The sequence below is a fragment of the Pempheris klunzingeri genome, chromosome 5 (genome assembly GCF_042242105.1).
Source record: "Pempheris klunzingeri isolate RE-2024b chromosome 5, fPemKlu1.hap1, whole genome shotgun sequence".
In the NCBI taxonomy this organism is placed as follows: domain Eukaryota; kingdom Metazoa; phylum Chordata; class Actinopteri; order Acropomatiformes; family Pempheridae; genus Pempheris; species Pempheris klunzingeri.
In genome coordinates this window covers 25,863,048-25,885,041 of record NC_092016.1, presented here as the reverse complement: position 1 = coordinate 25,885,041, position 21,994 = coordinate 25,863,048, and the positions used below count along the sequence as shown (strand labels likewise).

General features: G+C 43.1%; 1 protein-coding gene across 3 annotated transcripts in view; it reads right to left on the bottom strand.

Moving 5' to 3' along the window:
• Nucleotides 1-21,994, bottom strand: part of septin15 (septin 15) — a 45,332-nt gene that overhangs the window by 14,133 nt on the left and 9,205 nt on the right. For all 3 annotated transcript variants that reach the window (XM_070830158.1, XM_070830160.1, XM_070830159.1), the window contains 3 exons: nucleotides 9,773-9,879; nucleotides 2,881-2,981; nucleotides 2,628-2,762 (listed from right to left, as the gene is read on the bottom strand). In XM_070830158.1, coding sequence (XP_070686259.1) covers nucleotides 2,628-2,762; nucleotides 2,881-2,981; nucleotides 9,773-9,879 — 343 coding nt within the window. The remainder of the gene's footprint in view (nucleotides 1-2,627; nucleotides 2,763-2,880; nucleotides 2,982-9,772; nucleotides 9,880-21,994) is intronic.

Sequence of the window (21,994 nt, the reverse complement as noted above, 5' to 3'; positions counted from 1 at the left end):
GGGGTCAGGCTGTGTACGAGGCAGCTTCAGAGAAGGCCTGGTGATAAAACAGGAGTGTCCGGTGAAAGCCGGGGTGGACTTGCTGTGATCTCAAAATGTTTTTCTTTTCAGTGTTACAGTAAATCATGAATTGTCTCTACATGCTGACAGTGATTCACTCGCTGCTCGCTGTTGGAACTTTTCCTTTCTTCCCTTCGGTAGCTTGGGCTATAAAGCATAGAAGTGCTCTTCATGCTGATGTTTCAGAGCTTTGCCTATCGAACGCAGAATTTATAGGACTTCAGATTTTACAGTGACTTTTTGGAAGCAGCAGCGCGCAAACTGCAATTCTGCAGCTGCTGTAGAAGATTTAAAGTAGTTTCTGTAATCAGTCTGCTTCGGAACTGCATCCTGGCAAATTCCTGTCGAGTGACAGGAAAAGCACAAATAGAAGTTAACGACTTGACAGTGCCTCAACAGTTAGCTTGAATTTATACCAACAATCCTGGAATACAAGAGTGGGGAATGCCACAGCCATTTATCGTGGTTTATAGAGCTGTCAAATACAGAGAAGCATAATAAACTGACATTCAAAGTCGACTGTACACTTACACTTACTGCTACACTGTGCCAAGCTGGACAGAAACCATACAATATTGTCCATTAGACAGCGGCGTCTGTTTTCCAGTAGAGTTCAGCTTTAGATTCCTTTCAGACATCCACCTCCTACTGTTATGTGAAAGGCAACAGCGATCTGACAAGAATCTTAACTGAATGCAGTCAAAGACATGTAAAGATTGCAGCGGCAGCACTCGGCTTGAAAAGATAAAATAAATGCATGTAAATTTAAAATATCACCTTCTGTGCTCAAAGAAAATAAGGCTATTTTGATAAAGTATGAGACACGGTGATTTAGGGAGATTATTCTCATGTCATATTAGGCTGTACAAATAATTTCTCCCCTTGCAGAGGTCAAAACAAGACTACAGCCATGCTGTACAGTTAGCTTAATGCTAACATCAGCATGCCAATGAGCTCATAATGACAATGCTAACATGTTTAGCAGGTATAACTCTTACCAGGTTCACTATTTTAAGTTGGCGTGTGAGAATGCTGAGATTTTCTAATTAGCACAAAGTATAGCTGAAGCTGATGTCCTTAGTAAAAAATGAAACATTTTGACCTGATGATGGCGCTAGATGAAAAGTTAATGGATTACCAATGTCATTAAAATCCATCCTGGGGGTGGGGGGGGACACCTCATTTCATGGCTATCATCTAATAGATGTAGAGATATTTCAGTCCTGACCAAAGCCGACACTGCCAACACTCTAAAGAGCGGTTACAGTTAAAACCCTTTATTTTCTGTGTCTCGTGTGTTATTCTTGTCCTGGCTGAATGTGGATACGATGCAGCGTTTCGATCGGAGCAACAACGGTTTTTTATGGCAGAAAATTGTTTAGCTGCTTGAAATCAGAATCAGATTTTGGCCGTCAGAATCAAACAGCAGTATTAAAAAGGACAGAGGCCACTTTTTTTTTTTTTTTACCTCATTAACAGAAATCAACACACATTTTCTGGCTCATTCTATTCATTATTGCAAATGAATGTAAGTTTAAACACCTGGCATACGACTCATCTGTGCAGATTTAGAAACAATCCAGGGATGATTTTGATCTATGTAGATCAGATTTAGCATCACTAAGCATCAGCGGATGATGCTCCACATTCTAACTGGCTGGTGCTGCAGCTATACTGACAAACAGGGAACGTTCCAGTGATGCCAAGTGAGCACACACACACACAAAGACACAGCAAGATTCACACTCTGTAGAAGACTGAGTGTGTTTGTCTGAGATGAGAGGCCTGCGTCTGTGAGCTGCTCCGAGCCTCCACTCTGATTGGCTGATTCAGTGATGAGCAAGAACTCCACTGAGCATGAGCAGAAATGGGTTATATAACCTTTGTGGGTCACAAACACTGGCTGGCACTGACACACACACACACGCACACACACACACATACATATATATGCGCACACAGACAGGCAGACAGACAGACACACACCCTTTTGCTTCAGCTTCAGCTAGTATAGCCTGCAGCCAGAGGCTGGATGCAAAAGGTACACTTTCCCTCCCAGCCAAAGAGAGGCCATAGAGTCATATGCAGGTTTTCATCTCACTTTCAAACACTGCATCAGCTCATTTCACGCATTATACTCAGCACTGTCATGTGGACCTGTACAGAGGAATGCTGGTTAGTGTTAGCGAATAGCACCTTGGAATACAAATAGACTCACAAAGCGAGAATCTTAACCAGAACAAAACCATCCTCCCACTTGCCAACTGCTGCTTTTAAAAATGCTGGCATCAAAATGTCTTCGTTCACCTACTTAGAACTATGACTCTGCATGAAATTAGAGCTTGGAAGAAACCTTAAGCTGCTATAGTCAATGTTTTAATATTCAATAGCTCCAACATGGCATTTGTTTTTGGCATAAACATGTGATATGGAGGGGAATGCAACAACAGTATTAGTGTCATAGTTGCATAGTGCATTTTACCCCATCATTACCTCATTTTGTCCCGAATGAAATCATGTTACATCTTTCTCATCATGTTACATCTTCACCATGCATGCAGACCTACCCGTGTCCAGAGGGCGCTATGAAGTAGAGGCAGCAGTGGACTCTGTTGTCTGGCATGGATCTGCGGTTCACCCTCGACTCTGCATTCAGGAAGTCCTCACACTTACTATCAATGTAGTTTATGACCGGCTGCCAACTGGGGAGACGGAGAAAGGATGTCAAGGCAGAGAAATGAGGAGGAAATCAGGTAATAAATAACATGTGATCAGTTGGTAAGATCCAACTATGCATATGCTTATGGAAGCATTCCTCACCAGTTGCTGTTGTCCACTGCATCTCCAAACCCGGGTGTATCGACAATGGTGAGGGTCAGTTGGACTCCTCCTTCTTTAATCAGCACTTTGGACTGCTCCACCTGAAACACATCAGCATTCACACTATTCAGTACACTTCTGATCGGAATCAAAACCCATCCATCCATTATCTATACCGCTTATCCATCAGGGTCGCGGGGGAGCTGGAGCCTATCCCAGCTGACTTCGGGCGACCCTGGACTGGTCGCCAGCCAATCGCAGGGCCAACATAAAGACAAACAGACAGACAACCACTCACACTCACACCCACACCTATGGGCAATTTAGAGTTACCAATTAACATAATGTGCATGTCTTTGGATTGTGGGAGGAAGCTGGAGTACCCGGAGAGAACCCACGCTAGCATGGGGAGAACATGCAAACTCCACACAAACCGGGATTCGAACCCGGGACCTTCTTGCTGTGAGGCAACAGTGCTAACCACAGCACCACCTGAATCAAAACCCATTGTTCAATGTTTTGTAAAACCGGTTTAAATACAATTTGGTGACACTAATGTTCCCTCGCACATTAGCCTACATGTTCAGTCATGCGACTCTGTTCTCTCCCACTCTGGGCAATGATGATCCATCATCACACTGTAAGTGCACCCACACAGCCTGCTGGGAGATTCAGAGATACCAGTGTCTGCTGGCTGTATGTGTGAGAAATGTCAAACTCTTTCCTTCCTCTGTGCAGGTCCTCTTCCTCACTATAAACGGTTCTGATTCCATTCTATCAAAACTTTAACTACTAAATAGAGCTAATGCACTGGCCTCTGTGGGCTGAGACCTTAAAAATCTGTTGTACTTCTTATCACACCTGGCTGTGTTGTAGTGCCCTCAATAGTGAGCTGAGATGTACTGCGTTGCAAAGGGTGTGGACAGAGCAACCACCATGTTAGTTACTCTTAAAACATGATTTATTATTTGTGCATGAGACAAATGCATGCTGTGAAAATGATGCAATGGCGGCCAGAGTTATTGCAAGACTGTAGTGGTTCATGAACATTTTTCTTGCTGGGGGATGTGAGAATTCCACTATGACTAAAACTGGAGATTAACAACATGTTAGTCATGTGTAGAACTGAAAAAAGGGACTGCTAAGCTACACCAGTGTCACACACTGTTAACATTGGGTGAGGGTTCAGCGCACGTGGTTCAACACAAGTGAGTCAGAGATATTCAATGTTCACATTAATCTCAAGCGGTTTAAATAGTAACATAGTAACACTGAATCCATTTTTCTTTGTTTGGTAACTTATACCTGAAGAACGACCCTCTGAGGATAAGCGGTGCAGCTAATGGATGGATGTGTGCCCGGTTGCCCTTTTCCAGAGAAAACCATGTGATATTCGAGACCAATAAAATAAACTGAAGTAAGTAAGTAAGTGAATAAATAAATGAATAAATCTATAATGTTGCACCTCTCTGTAGTGTTGAGCGTTTGGGGCTGTGAACTGAAAAAAAGATTGATAGACAGAGTGTGCAACAGAGAGCTGAGTGATGGATGAATAACGCAAGGTTAACGCTCACTTCCTGACTGACTTCTGTGGGTGGAGGATGGTGATCATGACCATGAACCATGTGAAAAAGTCGATTCACGCATTTGTAGAGACAGTATGTCATGAGGACATGGTTTAAAAAAAAAAAAAAAAAGCCTCATCATATGTCAGTCAGCTTTTCTGCTTTGAAAATATACTTCATGGAAAAGTGGTAAATGAAATGTTTACTGCAGGGGGCAGGGTTGTGTGTTGGATGCTGATGAGATGGGGTGTCAAAATTTCAAAGTCTCTAGCCGATTTCCATACTGAACTGAACTTTATGAAAAGCTACTTTCACTCAAAACTATTAAGTATATTTGACATGATAAAAAGGTAAAACAGGTAGTGCCACAGTATGTTTACTGAGACAGATGGAGCTAAAGGCATTCAAGCTTATTGTTGAGAAAACAACAGACAAACTAAACCACTCCATCTTAGTCAGTCACATACATTCCCATTCAGTCCCAAAGATCCATCACTTCCTGCAGCCTCGGTTCGCTGCATACTTTCACAAGGCCATCTAGTTATTTTAGGATCACCCCTTTAACTCAAACTACAGCCCTCTCGCTCTAACACAAACATTCTTCAGCCTCCACAAACCTTCAGATAATCTGTCTGACTTTACAGCTGAGCACATATATCATACACCGCAGTCATTTGACATATCTGAGCTTAATTGTGTATCCAGCAGTGTGTTAAAGTGTGTTTGTACTGTAGGTGTTTGTGCATGACATGCCAGCCATCTCAAAACCAAATCTGCTATTTCCAATGTTTCAGCGAAGAAAAACAGATTGGGAGAAAACCGCAAAAATGCCGTCAGTCTCGACACCATCATTTAAAAGAAATCTGAACTGGCGGAATGTGAGCGAGCGACAAAACACAGGAGATTGTTCTGGAATATAAATACTCTGACCCCGTCTCTCCCCCTCGGCCTCAGACCACAGCACCCACGGCAAACACACTCACACACACTAACTGCTATTTGCAGGAGACCATCTCTGCCCACACTGCGCTCATGGGGTTCACATGAGGTTTGATGTGAGGGACCAACAAAAAAAAAAAAAAAAAAAAGGAGCTGGGAGCAAAAGTCTAAATGTTTTCTGTCACACCACAACACAGTAAATGTAGCCCCTGCGCTGGTGCATAGACTGGAACGTAGCAGAGCTGCTGTCATGTGGAGATGCAACAGATACAGCGATATCACCTGATCTGTTTGTGAAATCCACTGTTTAGCACACACTGTATGAGGATCTGGCATCAGAAGCTGAAGGTAGAAAGGAGCACCACATGACCCCTGATGAATTAGTGCAGAGGAAATATCTTTGCTGGATGGAAGTTTTACAGAATCTTCATACTGCCCTTTGATTACACTGGATTACACGAGGACAGGCTGTACTGTCTCAGTACAGATACTAAAACAATGTTTGTCAGTTGTTAACTTTTCTCTAAACACAAGCAGCTGTAAAATAAACTGATCCGAAACTGGCAAAATTCAGACTGAAATGAAGAACTATCCGCATGCCACGTTTCATTCTTGACCTCGGGAGCAGTAGTTTTACAATAAAAGTCTTAACCACAAATCCACTTAAAGCTTTCTCTGCCATTTCAAACTGCAATCAATGGCCTTCATCAGCACGTGGACTCGTGTGATGACCACTAGCGTTCAGACGTTCACTGCCATGGTGCCACAGACATGATTCAGTCAGCGCCCAAACAAGTGCTGAAGTTCAACATTTAGCTCTAGAAATCAGGATTTATGGAAGTCTGTCATCTCTGTTATAGCGGCTCAAGTTCAACTTGTCCTCTAAAGTCTTGAAAAGCTGACTTAGGAGATAAAAGATGAAAGAGGTGATGGGAAGACTGAACTGTCATGACTTTGACAGGACCATGTCTGACTCCATAATACAAGGGTTTGCTCACAGCTAAAGGGTTAGTTCACACGTCTAGTAGAAGCGTAAGCCAGAAAATGTATAAAAAGCTGGCACTGAAAATCTGGTCGAATTTATTGCCGTTTTATCAGAGTTTCAGATTTAAATGTTGCCTATTTTGTGCTATACCTTACTTAAGCAAGGTTTTTGTATGGCTTCTTGTGTTAAGACAAGATTTAGTATTTGAGAACTTTGGCTTATTTTATTAAAAGAGAGAGTACAGAACAATGTTAAGTATCAGAACAAACGTTATATCCTGGTCACAGCAGAAAGAGGCCATTTCATACATGAATTTCTACAAAGCATGCAGTCCTGTGAGCCTGGTAACTAAGGGACTACTCCCAGAGCTAGAAGATGAACTACTGCAGCTGGCGAGCTGACTGCTAACACACCAGCCACTCAGGAGTATGATAGTGGCAGTTATGGTGCATTCAATTGAACTGGGAGGCCAGAATTTCCAAGTTCCTGTTGGAAATTTGAACTGGATCCCCTCCTGAAGTCGCATTTCCAACTTGGAACGTCAGAGGAACCTCACCACCCCCAACCTCAAAATCCAAGATGGCCCTCAGTGCAGTAGTGAAAGCTGTAGTATTATACTTATTATCACCTCTGTCTTATTTGTGTCTCAATAAATCAGTCGAACACACAGTGCGGTCAAACTTCTATCCGTTGCTATGCTTTTTTTTTTTAATGTACAAATCACAGCTAGTGTGTTGCTATCAACTGGTTTTGCTAAAAGTAGCAAGCACAACAAAGGTGTTCCTGAAACCATCTTGGTTTTCTGACTTATTGCACTGGAATGCAGTCAAATCGGATGTGAAGTCATTCCCAGCTCCAACTGTGGAGGTAAATGGAACGCAGTGCAAGGTACTGTAGGTCCCAAACATGTTTTCACTTCCTGGGCACTGGTGGGTTTATTCCACCCAGAGATGGTGTTTTGGGTCGAGTTAGTGGAGAGGGAAAAAAGTAAGCTCACACAGCTTATTCAAGATGAATTTAAACCATCGACTCCTTGAAAGTGGGCAATTCTAATGAAACAACTCTTTAAACCGCATGCATTCATTCTTTCTTTCTAAGAATCTCACTGTTTAGCTATGAATCAATGGGATTTTCTCACTCCCCTACCTAGACAGAAAGACTTTTGGCCAGCTGAGCGGCAAATTGAAAAGCCGGCTTGTAGGAAAAGGCAGCTATGTGTGCTGTGGATGTGTGGGTGATGCTTGTTTGTGTTAATGTGCTAAAGATGACACAGTGTACAGTGTGAACGGGAGCCAAATCCTGCTGCAAAGTGATTCGAAAAAATGTGTTTTAAGAGTGCGTGTGGGAGCAGTTTTCATGATTAGGCAAGCAGTTTATTCATCAAGTAAAGAGAGGATGATTCTTCAGCTGTTTAGCATTGTGTGTGTGTGTGTGTGTCTGTGTATGTGTCAAGGTGGGTGGGTGTTAAGTTTCATGAGAACATTCTTGCCCTGCTACTGACCCCATCAGGCCCCAGGGGAGATACAGGGACTCTCACCCAATACCCCCCTTTTTTTTTTTCTTTGTCTCTCCCCTGTCACCCTTACTCACCCATCACTGCCCCAGTCCTCAGGTACACTCTTTAGTTTTACCCTGCTCCATCTTTTCCCTCACCCACTCACGCTGCCTCTCTACTGCTACCTGCATCCCTCCTCTTTCCACCTGGCTGCAATGATCCACGATCCTTCTCTTCTACCTTATAGTAGCTCCAATCACCATCTTCTTCTCTTCCCTCTTCCTTCTCAACCCTTTTCCCAAACTGCTTCTCCTCCCTCCCTCTGTCCTTTGCTCCCCATTGCTGCTCCAGATGCAGCCCTCCTCCACCTCCTCAGTTTGTCATGACCATAAAAGGACAAAACCAGGCCCTGTGGCCTTGTTGTTTCCCTTTTAGTTCTTCCATCCTTCTTTCCTGCTCTCCCTTTTCGCAATACTCCATCTTTTCCTCCTCCTCTCACGGCAGCACAACAACTAGGACGGGTTCAATCAATGAGGCTTTGCAGCCTGATAATATTTTTGTGCTGAAGATGTAAGCAGTCATATTATCTTCTGAAATGAAATGTTTCCGTTTTATATTTAGATGCTCCTTCCCAGCGTACAACACTTTGGGTGAACTTACCTTACAGGCCTGAGGTCAGATCTACGTAACACATTGCCATCTCTGGTTCTTAATGCGAGCGCGAACTCGTGCACGGCTTAGGGACATCAGGCGACTAGCATCAGGCAATGATTAGAATTTTGAAGTCTTAAGCCATCAGCATTTAATTAACACACTAACCAAGAGGCAGGAAACCAGCCATGACACCCCCATGAAGGGATTTCAAACATCTAGATATGAGGAGCTCCTAAGAGCAGTGGGGATATTGGGCATGTTATGGAGACAGACAGTCAGAGAAAGCTCATCTTTGGCTCTTTCCACTGCTCAAACCTGACTCACAACCTTTTGTTATCTGCACTCTCCACAGGCAAGGTTCAGACAAAGATGACATCTGAGGAAACCTTTGTTTTGCTTACTCGAGGAACATTTAAGACATTTAATATCCAGGAATGATATGTCATAACTGATCGTTGTCATGGTTATGGTGAGGGCTTGGATCGACTGGTGAAATGAGAGGCCAGGTGATGGTGGGCTTAGCATGTTTACCAAGAAGTGACGCGATCCTTTTTAGTCCTTGGTGATAATTTACATACATGGCTGAAAAACTTGATAACACTAGACATGACACACTTCATAATTCAAATAAAACTGTCCGTTGTTTGAATCTCTTGATGCACAAGGACAAACTGTTGGATTTGGGGAACGGATCTCTCGGTTATGAGTTCACACAACACAGGACGTGTAAAAACAAGCTGCTCCTACAACACAAAACCAAACCAAGGGAGGAAGATGTTCCAGTATAATAGAACAGATACGGCCTCTCTTAGCGTTTTACCAAACAATCAAAGAAATATAGTCATTGAGGAGCTGTTGTTTCTGAAGCTGTGTCTCCTCAAAAATGTGCAGACAATCCAAAGCCACAACACATCTTTGACAGAAGGTTCCCATCCTGAATCCTGCCAACAAAGCTCTGATTGGCTCAGCCGTTTTCCAGCAGCTGTATGAGCTCAACACAAGATGTATTTGAGCTGCTGTGAGGTCGTCAGTGCATCATCTTACAGTAGCTACTGAATCTGCTGTGTTCCTATTCTCTCCTATTATTACAGCCACAGTTTGAGGGTTTATTTGGAGGATCCCAAAGTGTCTCCCACAACATCTTAACATCCGACCTACTTAGAGCCTAAATTTTATTGGGGTACATCTACTACTACTTGAAACTCTGGAGTGATGCCAAATGATGTCATCAGCCTTGAAGCTCAGCAGCCTCACCTGCACGGTCTTCTTGATGCGCTGGGAGGGCCCAGGGTAGTCCTTGGAGTACAAGTCAGTCAGGAACAGAGAATTGATGAGGGTTGATTTCCCAAGACCAGATTCACCTTAGGACACAGACACAAATTTAACATAAATTATTAATATGTAAATACATACGATGATGCAATTTAATGCCACAATCTCCATTTTGCAACAAAGCAATGTCACATCTGGCCACATCTTATGTGCATATATTTATACACTCTACTACAAACAGACACACATGCATTAAAAAAACCATGCACCAAAGCACACACACTCTTACACACACACACTCTTACACACACACACACACACACACACAGGGCCTGGAGGGACGGGTTTGGAACAGAGAAAATAAAGTAGACTCATTGTCTGTGAGAGAAAAGGTCAGCAGCTCGTTTGCCAGCAAGAAGAGGTTTCAGATAGAGGGAATAAAACATTTCCTCTCTGCCTCCCGCTCACTCGCTCCCTCACCATCCCCACTCATCCACTCTTCCTTCATCCCTTTCACTACATGCTTCCCTTGTGTATAAATCCTTCTATTTCTCTTAGCACTGTGCCAACTTTCCACACTCTGCTTCTGTACTGATGTGCAGTCGTACAAACATTAACATTTACTTGACAAAGAGCACAGCCAGTCCAAACGTACACATTGCATACGCTCTCACACACACACAATGCTGTGATTAATGGCTGAGCATCTGGCTCATGTCTCATGAAAAGGCGTTGGAGGAGTGTGTGGTTGGATGGAAGGAGGGCTGCTTGTCCTAGCGAGACCTCTGACCGACTCCAGCTACACCACTTTTTAACCTTTGAAAATCTGAGGCCACACTAGCTTCACTTTGTGACCAAGCACTACGCAGTATGTACCATATGCTAATGTTTAGCTGGCATCATTTTAACACTGAGATCTATGGCGAATGAAACAGAAGATTCTGTTCCTTACACTTTCTTTGTTTCCCTTGAAGTACTGAAAACATGCTAACCTGTGATCCCAAACCATTACATCACTACTGATTAATGTCTTGATATTCGTTTTATTTATTTTTATTTTTGGATCCATCAAATTACTGTTTGTCTCAAAGGTTAAAAAACAAAGTGAAAAACTGGATGAGGGAGGCTAATTGAAAGGGACGTGCCTTCAGAGGGGTCATTTGAACTACAAGTCCTCCATTTGAGTTGTACAACAATTAATAACCTTTTGCATTCTGCACAGACAATTCAAAGCCAAAGTTAAAAAAAATTATGTATGTATGTCTTTTATGGGGACAAAAAAAAACAAAACAAAAAACACACAAATGTTGTTTTTACTAGACAGACAATCAAAGAAATCAAGCTGCTCTTAACAGCCAAGAAAAATATATACAGTGCAAACCTATATGGGTCTCATGTGTGTGCAGCTGAAAAGCAGAGAGCTGAGGAGGTTTTCCATTTCAAAATGACGATCAGATGTTGCTCCACTATACTGATAAACAATTATCCAGAGACGACAGTCTGGGGCCTTCTGAGGGTTCTTAAGGTGCTCCGGATTGAGTTGTTTTACTGTGTAGTAAAGCATCAAGTAAAATCCCAATTCAAGACACTTGATACATAGTTAGATGTCAGAAGCACAACAAAGTCTTCTAACACTTACACAGTGGTACTAATAAAGGGTCAGTCAGCGCAAATTTCACTGTGAATTACCCAAACCCTTAACCGAGGACTTAATGGTGTCTGGGCCGTATGTTTACCTAAATATTCATTAGATCTGACATACTGACATGAGAGATGTTGCCTGCTTAATCTGACACATTTCTTACTTTTCAGGAGCTGCTTGAATGATGGTTCTAATGAAAAACTACAAAGTTAATCAGAAGAATTTATTGATATGGATGAAAGTTTAGGGCTGGGTTAGCACTGTTGCCTCACAGCAAGAAGGTTCCAGGTTCAAATCCAGTTTGAACCTTCGAACCTCCAGCCCCCCGCGACCCAGACGGATAAGCAGTATAGATAATGGATGGATGGAGAGAATCGGCTCACGAGAGGTCTACTTTACTATTATGCAGTTATATTGATTCTGTACATACAAATGTTGATTCTCTTGTGACCGCCTTCAAATGAGCCACCTGCTGGGGGTGAACATCTGCGGACAGAGGACATCTGTGTATTCCATCAATCCACGTCAAAGTGGTGTGAAGCCCCGGTGGATTCCAGTCTTTACCCCTTCTTAACCCCTCGCTCTGCCCTCCTGTGTGTGTTTGTTCACTTAAGGATGATATATAGATAGAGTTATGAACACAGGTGTCTCCTGCAGCCTCTACAGCCAGACGACAGCGACGCACCCGTTTGATGGACTGTTTGGAGTTAGAGGTCAAGCATGCACACACACACACACGGATGCACAAAGGCCATTTCATGACGGGATAGCACAGATGTATGAAGCCCTCCCCTCCTCTTCAGTGCTGGGTAAATTGCTCCCTGTCCCGCAAAGGAGGGAAGGTTATCTAAGCGTGGAGGGCAGGGTCTAAGAGAGCCTGTGCTTGACTATGCGTCTGCTTCTCTTGTCAGCCCTGCTCTGCTGGTAGCTAAGTGTCTCCGCTGATGCAAACAATAAAACAAACAGCCGCAAATGAAGTGAAAAGTCTAACCAAACAACGATCTGCCTCACATGGAGGCTGTGGCTGGATCATCCACCTGAGCTAACCAAAAACAATTAAACAGCTGTGATGGATTAACTGCAACAACTGGACACGTTTCAGTATCTGCAGTTATTCATAAAGGATCCCTTCACTGTAATAACAGATTCCTATATTCAGATAATAAAACCCACAGCAGTCATGTTGAAAGGTCCTCAGCTTTTGAGGAAAAACATTAATTTAAGGGGTCTGGAGAATGTCGTTATTATGATAGTAATGGTTTCTTTTAGCTAGCTGGCTGACTAATAGTTCTACTTGGCAAGGTAGCCATCTTGTTATATTAATGATGGCGCACTTTAAATTTTGATTGGCTTCTTTGTTGACTGAGTATGCTAGCTAATCAGCAAGCAAGATAACAGTATGATGTAGGTTTCTGAACTGACCTTTAAAGCAGCATTATTGTTTTTGGGCATGTCTTGGGCAGTGGAACACTGTACACTTTCTATCCTTATAAAGTTGATATGACAAACATTAGCAAACACTTGTCTGTTTTTACTATACATATTGAGCAGACAGATAGTAACATTAGCATTCATTTGGAGTCATGTTTCTGTCCCGCCTATAACTGAAGTCCAATAATTCTTCTTCTTTTAGCTTTATGTTTGTCTCCACCAGCTGCTGAGAAAAATGTCTGACTCTTTAGCTGCTAAATACATTTCCTTAGTCAAATTATAATGGAAATCTGTTTATGTGTCATGTATAGCCAACATTTAAACGGAAAAACAGATTTCCATGATATGATGATATGCTGGGAGTTACCGATGGGACATAGGTGCATCATATTTGATATATTATTTTATGATTTTAGGGCAGATTGCCTGATATGCTGACAACCTTGTCCTACATCTTCTTGATATTTCTCTGTGTGAACCTCACCACATCACCTAACCTGTGTGAAGCTGGGGTCCCAGTGCCATCTCAGCACATAAAGTAATTGTTGAAAGCTTTCAGTTCCAGTTCCTGAATGGCTCTGCTGAACCAGGCTAGCCCAGTCCTGGGGGCAGTCTGTGGCACCATGTGATACTGAGATCTGTCATCCCAAGAGTTCAGACAGTCGAAAACAACTTCAGTCACAGGTCCTGATCAAACACTGGACAGACCTCACCAAAATATTCCACTGACCAAACATGTCTTAACACACTTCACAAACACGTAGTCACGTAGGCACGAACACAGCAGAGGAGTTGTCTCGATTGCTGACTATCAACTATCGGACCCATCCACGGTTCTATTGGCATTGATATTTAAGGCTAATACCGATGTGTTCACATTGACAGTTGCTCATAGATGATATCTGCCCGATGACAATTTATTGTTTGCTCGTTGACTGAGCTTTATCTCTGGTGGAGCATGACGTAACTCCTTACTGGAGGGGTCAGGATGGTCTTCAACAGGGCACATGGACACAAAGCACCATTCTGATCCCCATTTCTGTGAATAACATTTTACCACATAAAATACGGTAGAAAGGATGGTTTATGTAAAGGATCCGTAGCTACAAATGGCAGGTTAGTCTCTGTAACAGCTCGGCCCACAGTGTGACGGATGCTTCACTCAGTCACTGCAGTAGTCTAAACTCCCCTGAGGGCAGGTCCGTCCCAATTAGCCTGCTAGTTCAGCTTTAATTAAATATTGGTTCCACATGACAAGTGGGAACTCAGTGCCGGCTCTCTGTAAATAGACTAATGACCTGAACGTCAGTGATGGATGGCTGACCCTTCCAGCTCATCCCTGCTGTTTCTCTTCCTCTTCCTCTCTCTCTCCCAGTGAGCCATCACTCCATTTCTCCACAGCTCTGTCTCTGTGTCACTTAGCCGCCAACCACATTCCATTTTGTCCTATTTCTCCTCCCCGTCTCTGCTGTCAGTTTTGTACTTCAAGTCTTACATTATTTGTATGGTGATCATCGTCTCCTTCATTAACAGAGGGCAGTCTTTGCAACCTTCTTCATACATTTATTCACATGTTTGCAATGTCACATGTGATAAACACATTATTGATTAAATCTGTCATTGATTGGCCTGGTGGGAGATCATTATCTGTGGAGCATGATGACACCATGTCTATAAACAAGTCAGTCAATCCCACCTAACTACTTGGCATTTTGAGATCTGAACACATCGTGGGCACAATAACAAGAACGTAAGAAAGACCTATGGATATGATGTCATTATCCAGACAGTGGACACAGATACAGACCACATCTTAATACCACGTATAAATGGGGCTTCCTTGTTGCCCTTTATAATATGTCACAACACTGCAAATTCCTTAATAGTTTAACAACTGTGCTGCAAAGTGGCGTAGACAGATTCGAATATTCTTTTAACATGTTAAGAATCTATTTTTTTGTCTTTTACATGCAAAATTCAAATAAAAAACAGTATGTAAAGCATCAAAAAAGAAGTGAAAAGAACCTTGGTGCTAATTCACTCTTTTTATTATTCTAAAACAGAATAGTGTTTTAGCACAGTGCCAAACTTTGTAGGTGCTTCAAAATAGCTGTAAAGGCTAAATGTAGCTAATGTAAGGATTCACGTTTGGCCTTTCGTTTTGATCGTCTTAGTGAGTAATAGACTCACTGCTTGAATTTAATAGAACAATGTGTAATCCAGGTTTTCACAGCTAAAGAGCAAAGGTCAGGAAGAAAACTGAACACAAACACATAAAGCAACACATCCATTTTCATGACTGTTTCTCACACTCAAAGAATGTTTCACCTCAGTTGATTTATTGCACCGATCAGATAGATCTCTGATCTATAAATCCACTATTCAAAGAAATGTCATCAGATCACAGGATGTGTTGGCTTGAGAGGGTCCCACTAACTACACTGCTGAACCAGCTGAGACTGGTTTCTGTTACTATGCACCATCCTACTGGAGTGAACTGCAGCACAGACTAAAGGCAGATAAACTTGTTCCTCCTTTCTGATATTTGTTAATAACACCGATGACTTTAATAAGTGTGCCTCTGTGTGACATCATTGGTTCTTCGGTTTCTCTTGCAAAAGCGATAGATAGCTAGCTCAACTATTATTGCAATACTTTAATATGCTGTCGTGATAAGTTAATAGCAATCAGCATCAGCACAAGTGAACTTAATGGCCAGTGCAACTTGTGGCCCAAGAATCTGACTGCTTTATTGATTTACTGATTGCTTTCTCATTGTTGTGTAGGAGCACATCGTAGGGTTAATGTACAGATTGAAAAGATGCACACTAAATATGAACATGTTGAAAAAAAGCTACAGCAAACTGGACTTTGAAAGACAGAAAAACAAACATACAAATGGTCACAGTGGGTTTCCCATGAGATTCCTGACATTCCTCCCTCTCTTTCTGTCATTCTGTCTCTCTCTCCCTCTCTCTCTCTCTCTCAGCCCTGAGGCAGCAGCTGGCCCCCTCACATCCTGACAGGCCTACTAACTAGCACCCAATACAAACACACACACATACACAAATACACACACACACACACACACACACACACATTTAACAGGCATATGTGAGGCCTAAACCAGAAAGTGTGAAATCAGACATCTGGGGAACATGCAGGCATAAAAGGAGAGACCAGCAGAGCCAGACGGACTGGATGTGAGAGACGTTGTGTTTGCTGAACACCAGGCTGTTGGAAAAGATAATTCGCCATTGTTGAGGCTAAATGGGACTGGGGGGCAAAGGTCAGTGTTTTGGTAAAGATAAGGATCTGCAAGTCCAGCAGAGTCTATGGAAGAGTCAGAACCCCAACCTAAACTGTGTCGACACTCCGTCTGACGGGCGTGCTCCACATGGGCTGGCTACAGGAGCCTTAGCAGGACACAACCTACTTTCCTCTGTTTTGTTAAAATTAGAGAGTGAGTGTTCCACGCCTGAGACTAAATCTGACAGAAACGGCACGTGCTGGGTCACAGTAGACATGTGCATCTCAAAATAGAGATGCAGAGAACCGGAGCAGAGCGAAGAGAAGGAACGAGAAAGGAGAGGGAGAGACTTGCCTGCAGTGGTTTGACTGAGCATGCATGAACATGCACTTGTGCGCGACCCCATGCACACAAACACGTACACGGAGACGGAGTAACCTGTGCTGAGTGTCGTGCCCAGAGGCAATGAGGAGTCTTTGTGAAGTAGGTTTGTAAAAAGGCTGCTGTCCAGCAATAATGATGAGGCCTGTCCTCCTGCAACATGGCGGAACACACACTAAAACTGACCACAGATCTGAGACAGAGCTCAGACTGGAAAACTCTGAACTACTCAAGACTTTGGCATCATTCTGTAACTTTCAGCTGACCTGTTTGGGGACCAGACTCTGGGGTTTCTGGGTAGCAGAATGTATTTCTCTGTCCTCTATGAAGAATACTGAACAGCTGAGAAATGACCGATAAAGATTCAAGAAAATTCTCGCTCATCAAAGATGTATCTGTCGATGATGAAAAACTACTGCATAAAGAAGGCCCAAAATGAAGAGCGTGAATGTTATATCATGTCCAAGTGCAAGAGTAGGGAAGTGAGCAAATGATGTCTCAAATGATGGCATGAAACTGTGAGAGTTGAAGTTTGGTTTAAAGGTGATATGTGAAAATCTTTTTTGCAAAAGGACTCATGTACCAACTTGCCATTTTTGGATTTGACACTCCTAGAATATGGCAGTTGAGAAATTGTGCGCAGCCGGCAAGAATAACCAGTCAAAGACGTTTTTATGAAGCACAGCTCTGTGTAGTCCATAATGCAATTACATAGGCACTGGACACAATAAAAGCACCTGTGCAATGTAATATAGCACACTTGTGAATTCACCCATCCACAGGCCCAATGGGACATGCAATCCCTTTAGCATTGTCTGAGGTACCCCCCAAGTTCACCTCCACGTTGATTTAATGTACGTCCAGAGATAAACTCCCAGGCGGAAACTTAATCAGAAGCCTGAAAAATCTCAACGAGCTCCTTTTGACATGAGGAAGGGCAGTGGTTCTACTCCGAGTCCTAAGCTGTGAGCCCAGGCACCCCACGAAAGAAAATCATTCTGGCTGCCTGTGATCTCTGTCCAAGCTCACGACCACAGCCGAGGGCTGGAATGTAAATTGAATGGTGAATGAAAGCTTCCGCCCTTAGTGAACAAACACAGCTCTTTCTTCACCAAGCTGCATCTCTTCCGCTGCCTCGTTCATGTCCAAGACTCAAAGATATTTGACCTCCTTCACTTGAGACAACGACTCTTGAGGTTTTAATTTGACAATGAATAGAAATCCCCCCCCCCCCCACTACTAACCAACAGTATACAAAGTAGTTCAAATTGGCTTTAGCCTTTTTTTTTTACATTTGCACCAGTAAAATGCAACATACACATGAATGCAACAGTAACATTTATCAGATATAACAGTAAAACACTTACATAGTTTTGCCTTAGTGAGGTTAAGAAAGCAGAACTATTACTTGCAGTGGTTAGTACTTTTGCTAAAGTGAGGGACCTGAATAAGTCTTCCACCTCAGGTCGGCCGGCCTGCACCAGTGTGTTACCTCGTGAGCAACCAGCGTGATGGAGTCTGTTGTGAAAGTCTCTCTGGTGTGTGAGAGATGTGACGAGATGTAAAACAGCCTACAAACAATTCAAAGCTGCGGTCCTCACATGGTCCGATGATTGATCTCATTTCTTCTGATCAGAGAGGTCTCTACTATGATTGGCACATTGCTGCTTGTGGAATGTGGGATTTGTTGTTTATGAACAATTAGCAGCAGAGTGAGTGTGTAGTTACAGTAGGGTGTAATCTTACTTGTACCTGCAAATTATTTTTCCAAGTCGCACAAATCTATTTTAGGGGCAAATGTGAGTGAAATAGTCACACTGTAATTTAAGATACCTTAGGACAAAACTTTAGGCACCTTACATACATTACTTACATACCATTTTAGGTCATGAATATTCCCAACAATGGAAAACAGGTATTGATCAGATTTTCGGCTGATAAAAAATACTTCCGCTGCATACAATAAATGGCCTTCAGTCTTGTTTGTTAAAGCAGTTTTATTCTACCAGGCCTTTTTCACAGCAGACTCTGACATGTCACGGCAGGAAAAGCACAGGTGGAACTAATAACATGGCTCTGCTCCATAGAAGCGTCCCATTAAAGCCTGTTAGTGAGCCAGCATGCACACCACCGCAGCACTGAAACTGACACACCTGAATGGAATGCAGCCAATGCTAATGTTACCAAGTGCACCTGTGCCTTTCCTTCAATGATCCTCCGAGATCTCTCTGTACCTGAAAAAGAGCCGATTTGGGCTCAAAATGAACGGGGAATAAGGAATAAACCCTTCAGAGGAAGACAGCAGCATGTCAAGTCCTTTGGAAGACAGAAATACTCATTGCAAAGCAGGGAGAGATTTCAAAAAGCAGCATAATTAGTAATTCTATTTTTATTCAATGTCATTGGTATTCATTAAGTGCATCATTAGTATGGGAAAATGATAAATAAATCATTTAATAATACTAACAACAATAATAATAATGCATTATATAAATCTTAAAATTAATAATGACAACCTTTCAGCTTTCATTACACAAAAATATCTTTTACCATAACACCTTCAACTGTGATTTGACTTGATTTAATAGGAGAGAATAGGGGAAGCCAGCTTAAGGATAGCTGATCATCTCTTAAAGCTATTGATTGCACCACTTCAAGATTTGGAAGACAGCAACTAGACTAAAGACTTTCCTCCTGATATCTTGGCTTGAGGTCAAAATCCTTTCAAGGAACAGCAAGTATTAAAGAAAAGGAAAGTTACTTTCCTGAAATCACATACTTCTGCAGGCACTTGAAAACCACAATCCCTAAACTTAACCAATAACAGATCAAGTGTCAAGTGGGACGCTGCTCAGCAACACAAGGGGAGCTAGAAATCTGTGTATGATTTGAGAGAACTGAAACTAAATGAGGAATTACAGTTAGCCACCAATTGCCTCATGTCTGTATGCTCGGACTGTGGCTTGTGTGTGTGTGTGTGTGTGTGTGTGTGTGTGTGTGTGTGTGTGTGGTAGCTTCATCAGCTTCTCTGTCACGCTATCGGCCACAGCTTGTTTGTTCGCCACTCAGATCACTCCGAGTGGGGAAACAGTGCCAGTGGCTGGGTGGGTGAGGAGTGAGGTACACATGGGGCAGCACGTTGAAACAGTGTGTGTGTGTGTGTGTGTGTTCGCTTGGTGTGTATTAATGCATCTGGTTAAGCCAGCAGATTAACTAGACCAAAGCCTTCCTTCACTCACTCCCTTCTGCAAGGTCAGTAGGCAAGGCGGTCAATCCTAAGCCCGTCAGACCGTCTTATCAGCGCACACACACACACACACAGCTATGTTATTACATACATAGGCGCGCGCGCACACACACACACAAACAGCTCACAAGCTTAGAGAAGTACAACGACAACAGGAGAGACAGCGGGACAGGCGGGCGAACAATCTTCCAATCACACACGGATCAGTGCGGAGGATAAACAGAAACTGACTTACTTGGCAAACTATTGCTGGACTGAAAAAGAGACTCACGCTCATCCAGCACTTTACTGGCTGTTTCACCAACAGGCCTTAACTTGTGAATGAAGGGCCTGTTGGACTTATTGACCCCTTAAACCCACCAACTAGACCATAAAATAATGTTAGCGAGCCATGTATAGTTTGGAAGCATGTTGCACCAATGGTGACACCACCAATCAGTATGTAGCGTGTCACATGTAGTGTGACTCTGCCTTGAGGTGTGTGTGTGTTGTGTCATGAGTGCCATATACCAAAGTTTTGGGGGATATTAACATATTAATAGATGACATTTTTATGATCAGATACTCAGTGTGAGCCATGGGTTCTGAAGTAACGAGACTAAAGGCATAATCACATCATAGCAATAAATCAAGGGTGTTGTACTGCACGTTCTGCGGTGACTGACACAATATTTGCCACTCTGAAACTCTGACACAGTGGCTACAAGCTCCGGGCTTAAAATATAAAAAGAAAAGCAGAAGGCTGGGTGCAAAAAATGGTCGGGCAGACGCTGTTGACATGGGTTATCTGTTCTTCAACGAGAACTGGAGATGAGAGGGTTTCCGTCAACAGCAGTATGCTTGCTAATGTTGGCCTTATGGAGTCCCCGGTGAATCTGTAGCAGATCTGGAGGTTTAAGGTTGGATCTGTAAAACCCGGGATAATCTGGGCCGAACATTGGTACCGGCCAAGGTACCATACCAGGTTTCTCCTCTAATGTCAAGGAGGCTGAATCAGGGATAAATTGGCCTAAAACTGTAGTATGAGCCTGGCTGTATTTTGATCCAAATGTTGTGTCAGTCACAGGATAAGCCGCCCTGACAAAGAGGAAGCATTATTGAGAGAACACATCGGTACCTAATGCAAAGTCCCACATGCAACCCACAGCTCTGCTTCAAGCTTCTCATGTGCTCTCCTCTTGAGATGCTTTAGGAAAGCGGAGGCAGTGGGGCTGTTAAGTACTGGCCTTGTTACCCATCAGAAGCAGCATGAAGCAAGCATCGCTTCCCCTCTCCTCCAAGCTCCCTCCAGTTCTGATCCGTCTCTCGGCTCTGTCCAGCTCTCTGCACTGGCGCTGGATCTCGCTAATCTTTCCAGGAGTTTCTATTCAATCTGCCAGCTGGACAAAGGGGCAGGAAGCAGCTTTTTCCCCCCTCAGGGAGAGAGAGAGGCGGCTTGAGAGGGAAAAGACAGAGAGTTGGACAGAGGGGAGGAAGAAAAGAGGCTAAAGAGGAGCAGTTTCTGGTGGCGTTCCTTCCCAGGGAGGGACTGACTGACGGCTGAACAACCAGAGCTGCTTCCTAGTGAGCTTACAGCTCCACATGAGCATGACAAGCACCTCTATATGCACACAGTGTGGTCACAATGTCATCATTTTGGCTTCCATACCAATAACAGGTTTATTACATAAAGCCTAATACAACACCACTACATACCACAAGGAATAAGCAATATCACACAGCCACACCAGAGCCAGTGGTGAAGAGTATGTCCATCATCATCATCATCTGTGGCAGCCTGGTGGGGGCTAGGTTACTTTCTACTTCATCATCTCTGGTAGCTCTTACAACATCACCACACACCAATGCAGCCCCTTGCACTTCTTTTACACAGCGACCAGTTCTAGTTGGCGCTGCTGCCATTTGCAGAGAATGTAGAGCGTACCTCTTTCTGTTGTGGTGCTGTGTTTCAATCACAAGTATCTGGATTCTTCCTATGGATCTATAGGCTATATACTACTGCAGGTGAAGTTTGGCTAGCTAGAGCTAGATGCTAGTACAGCCAATCCAGGGGGCTGATTCCTGTGTTCATTTGGAAAGCTAAAGGAGGCTCAGCTCATTTTCCTGATACATGATTTTTTTGGCCTGGCTCAGCATTTGACTAATCTCCACAACCAGTTAGCTTGATGGTCCCACAGTGAGAAAAGCCCTGTTACTGAGAATGAGCCTGAGCCTAACCCAGGTAGAAAAACTATGGAATTTACCTTTATACAG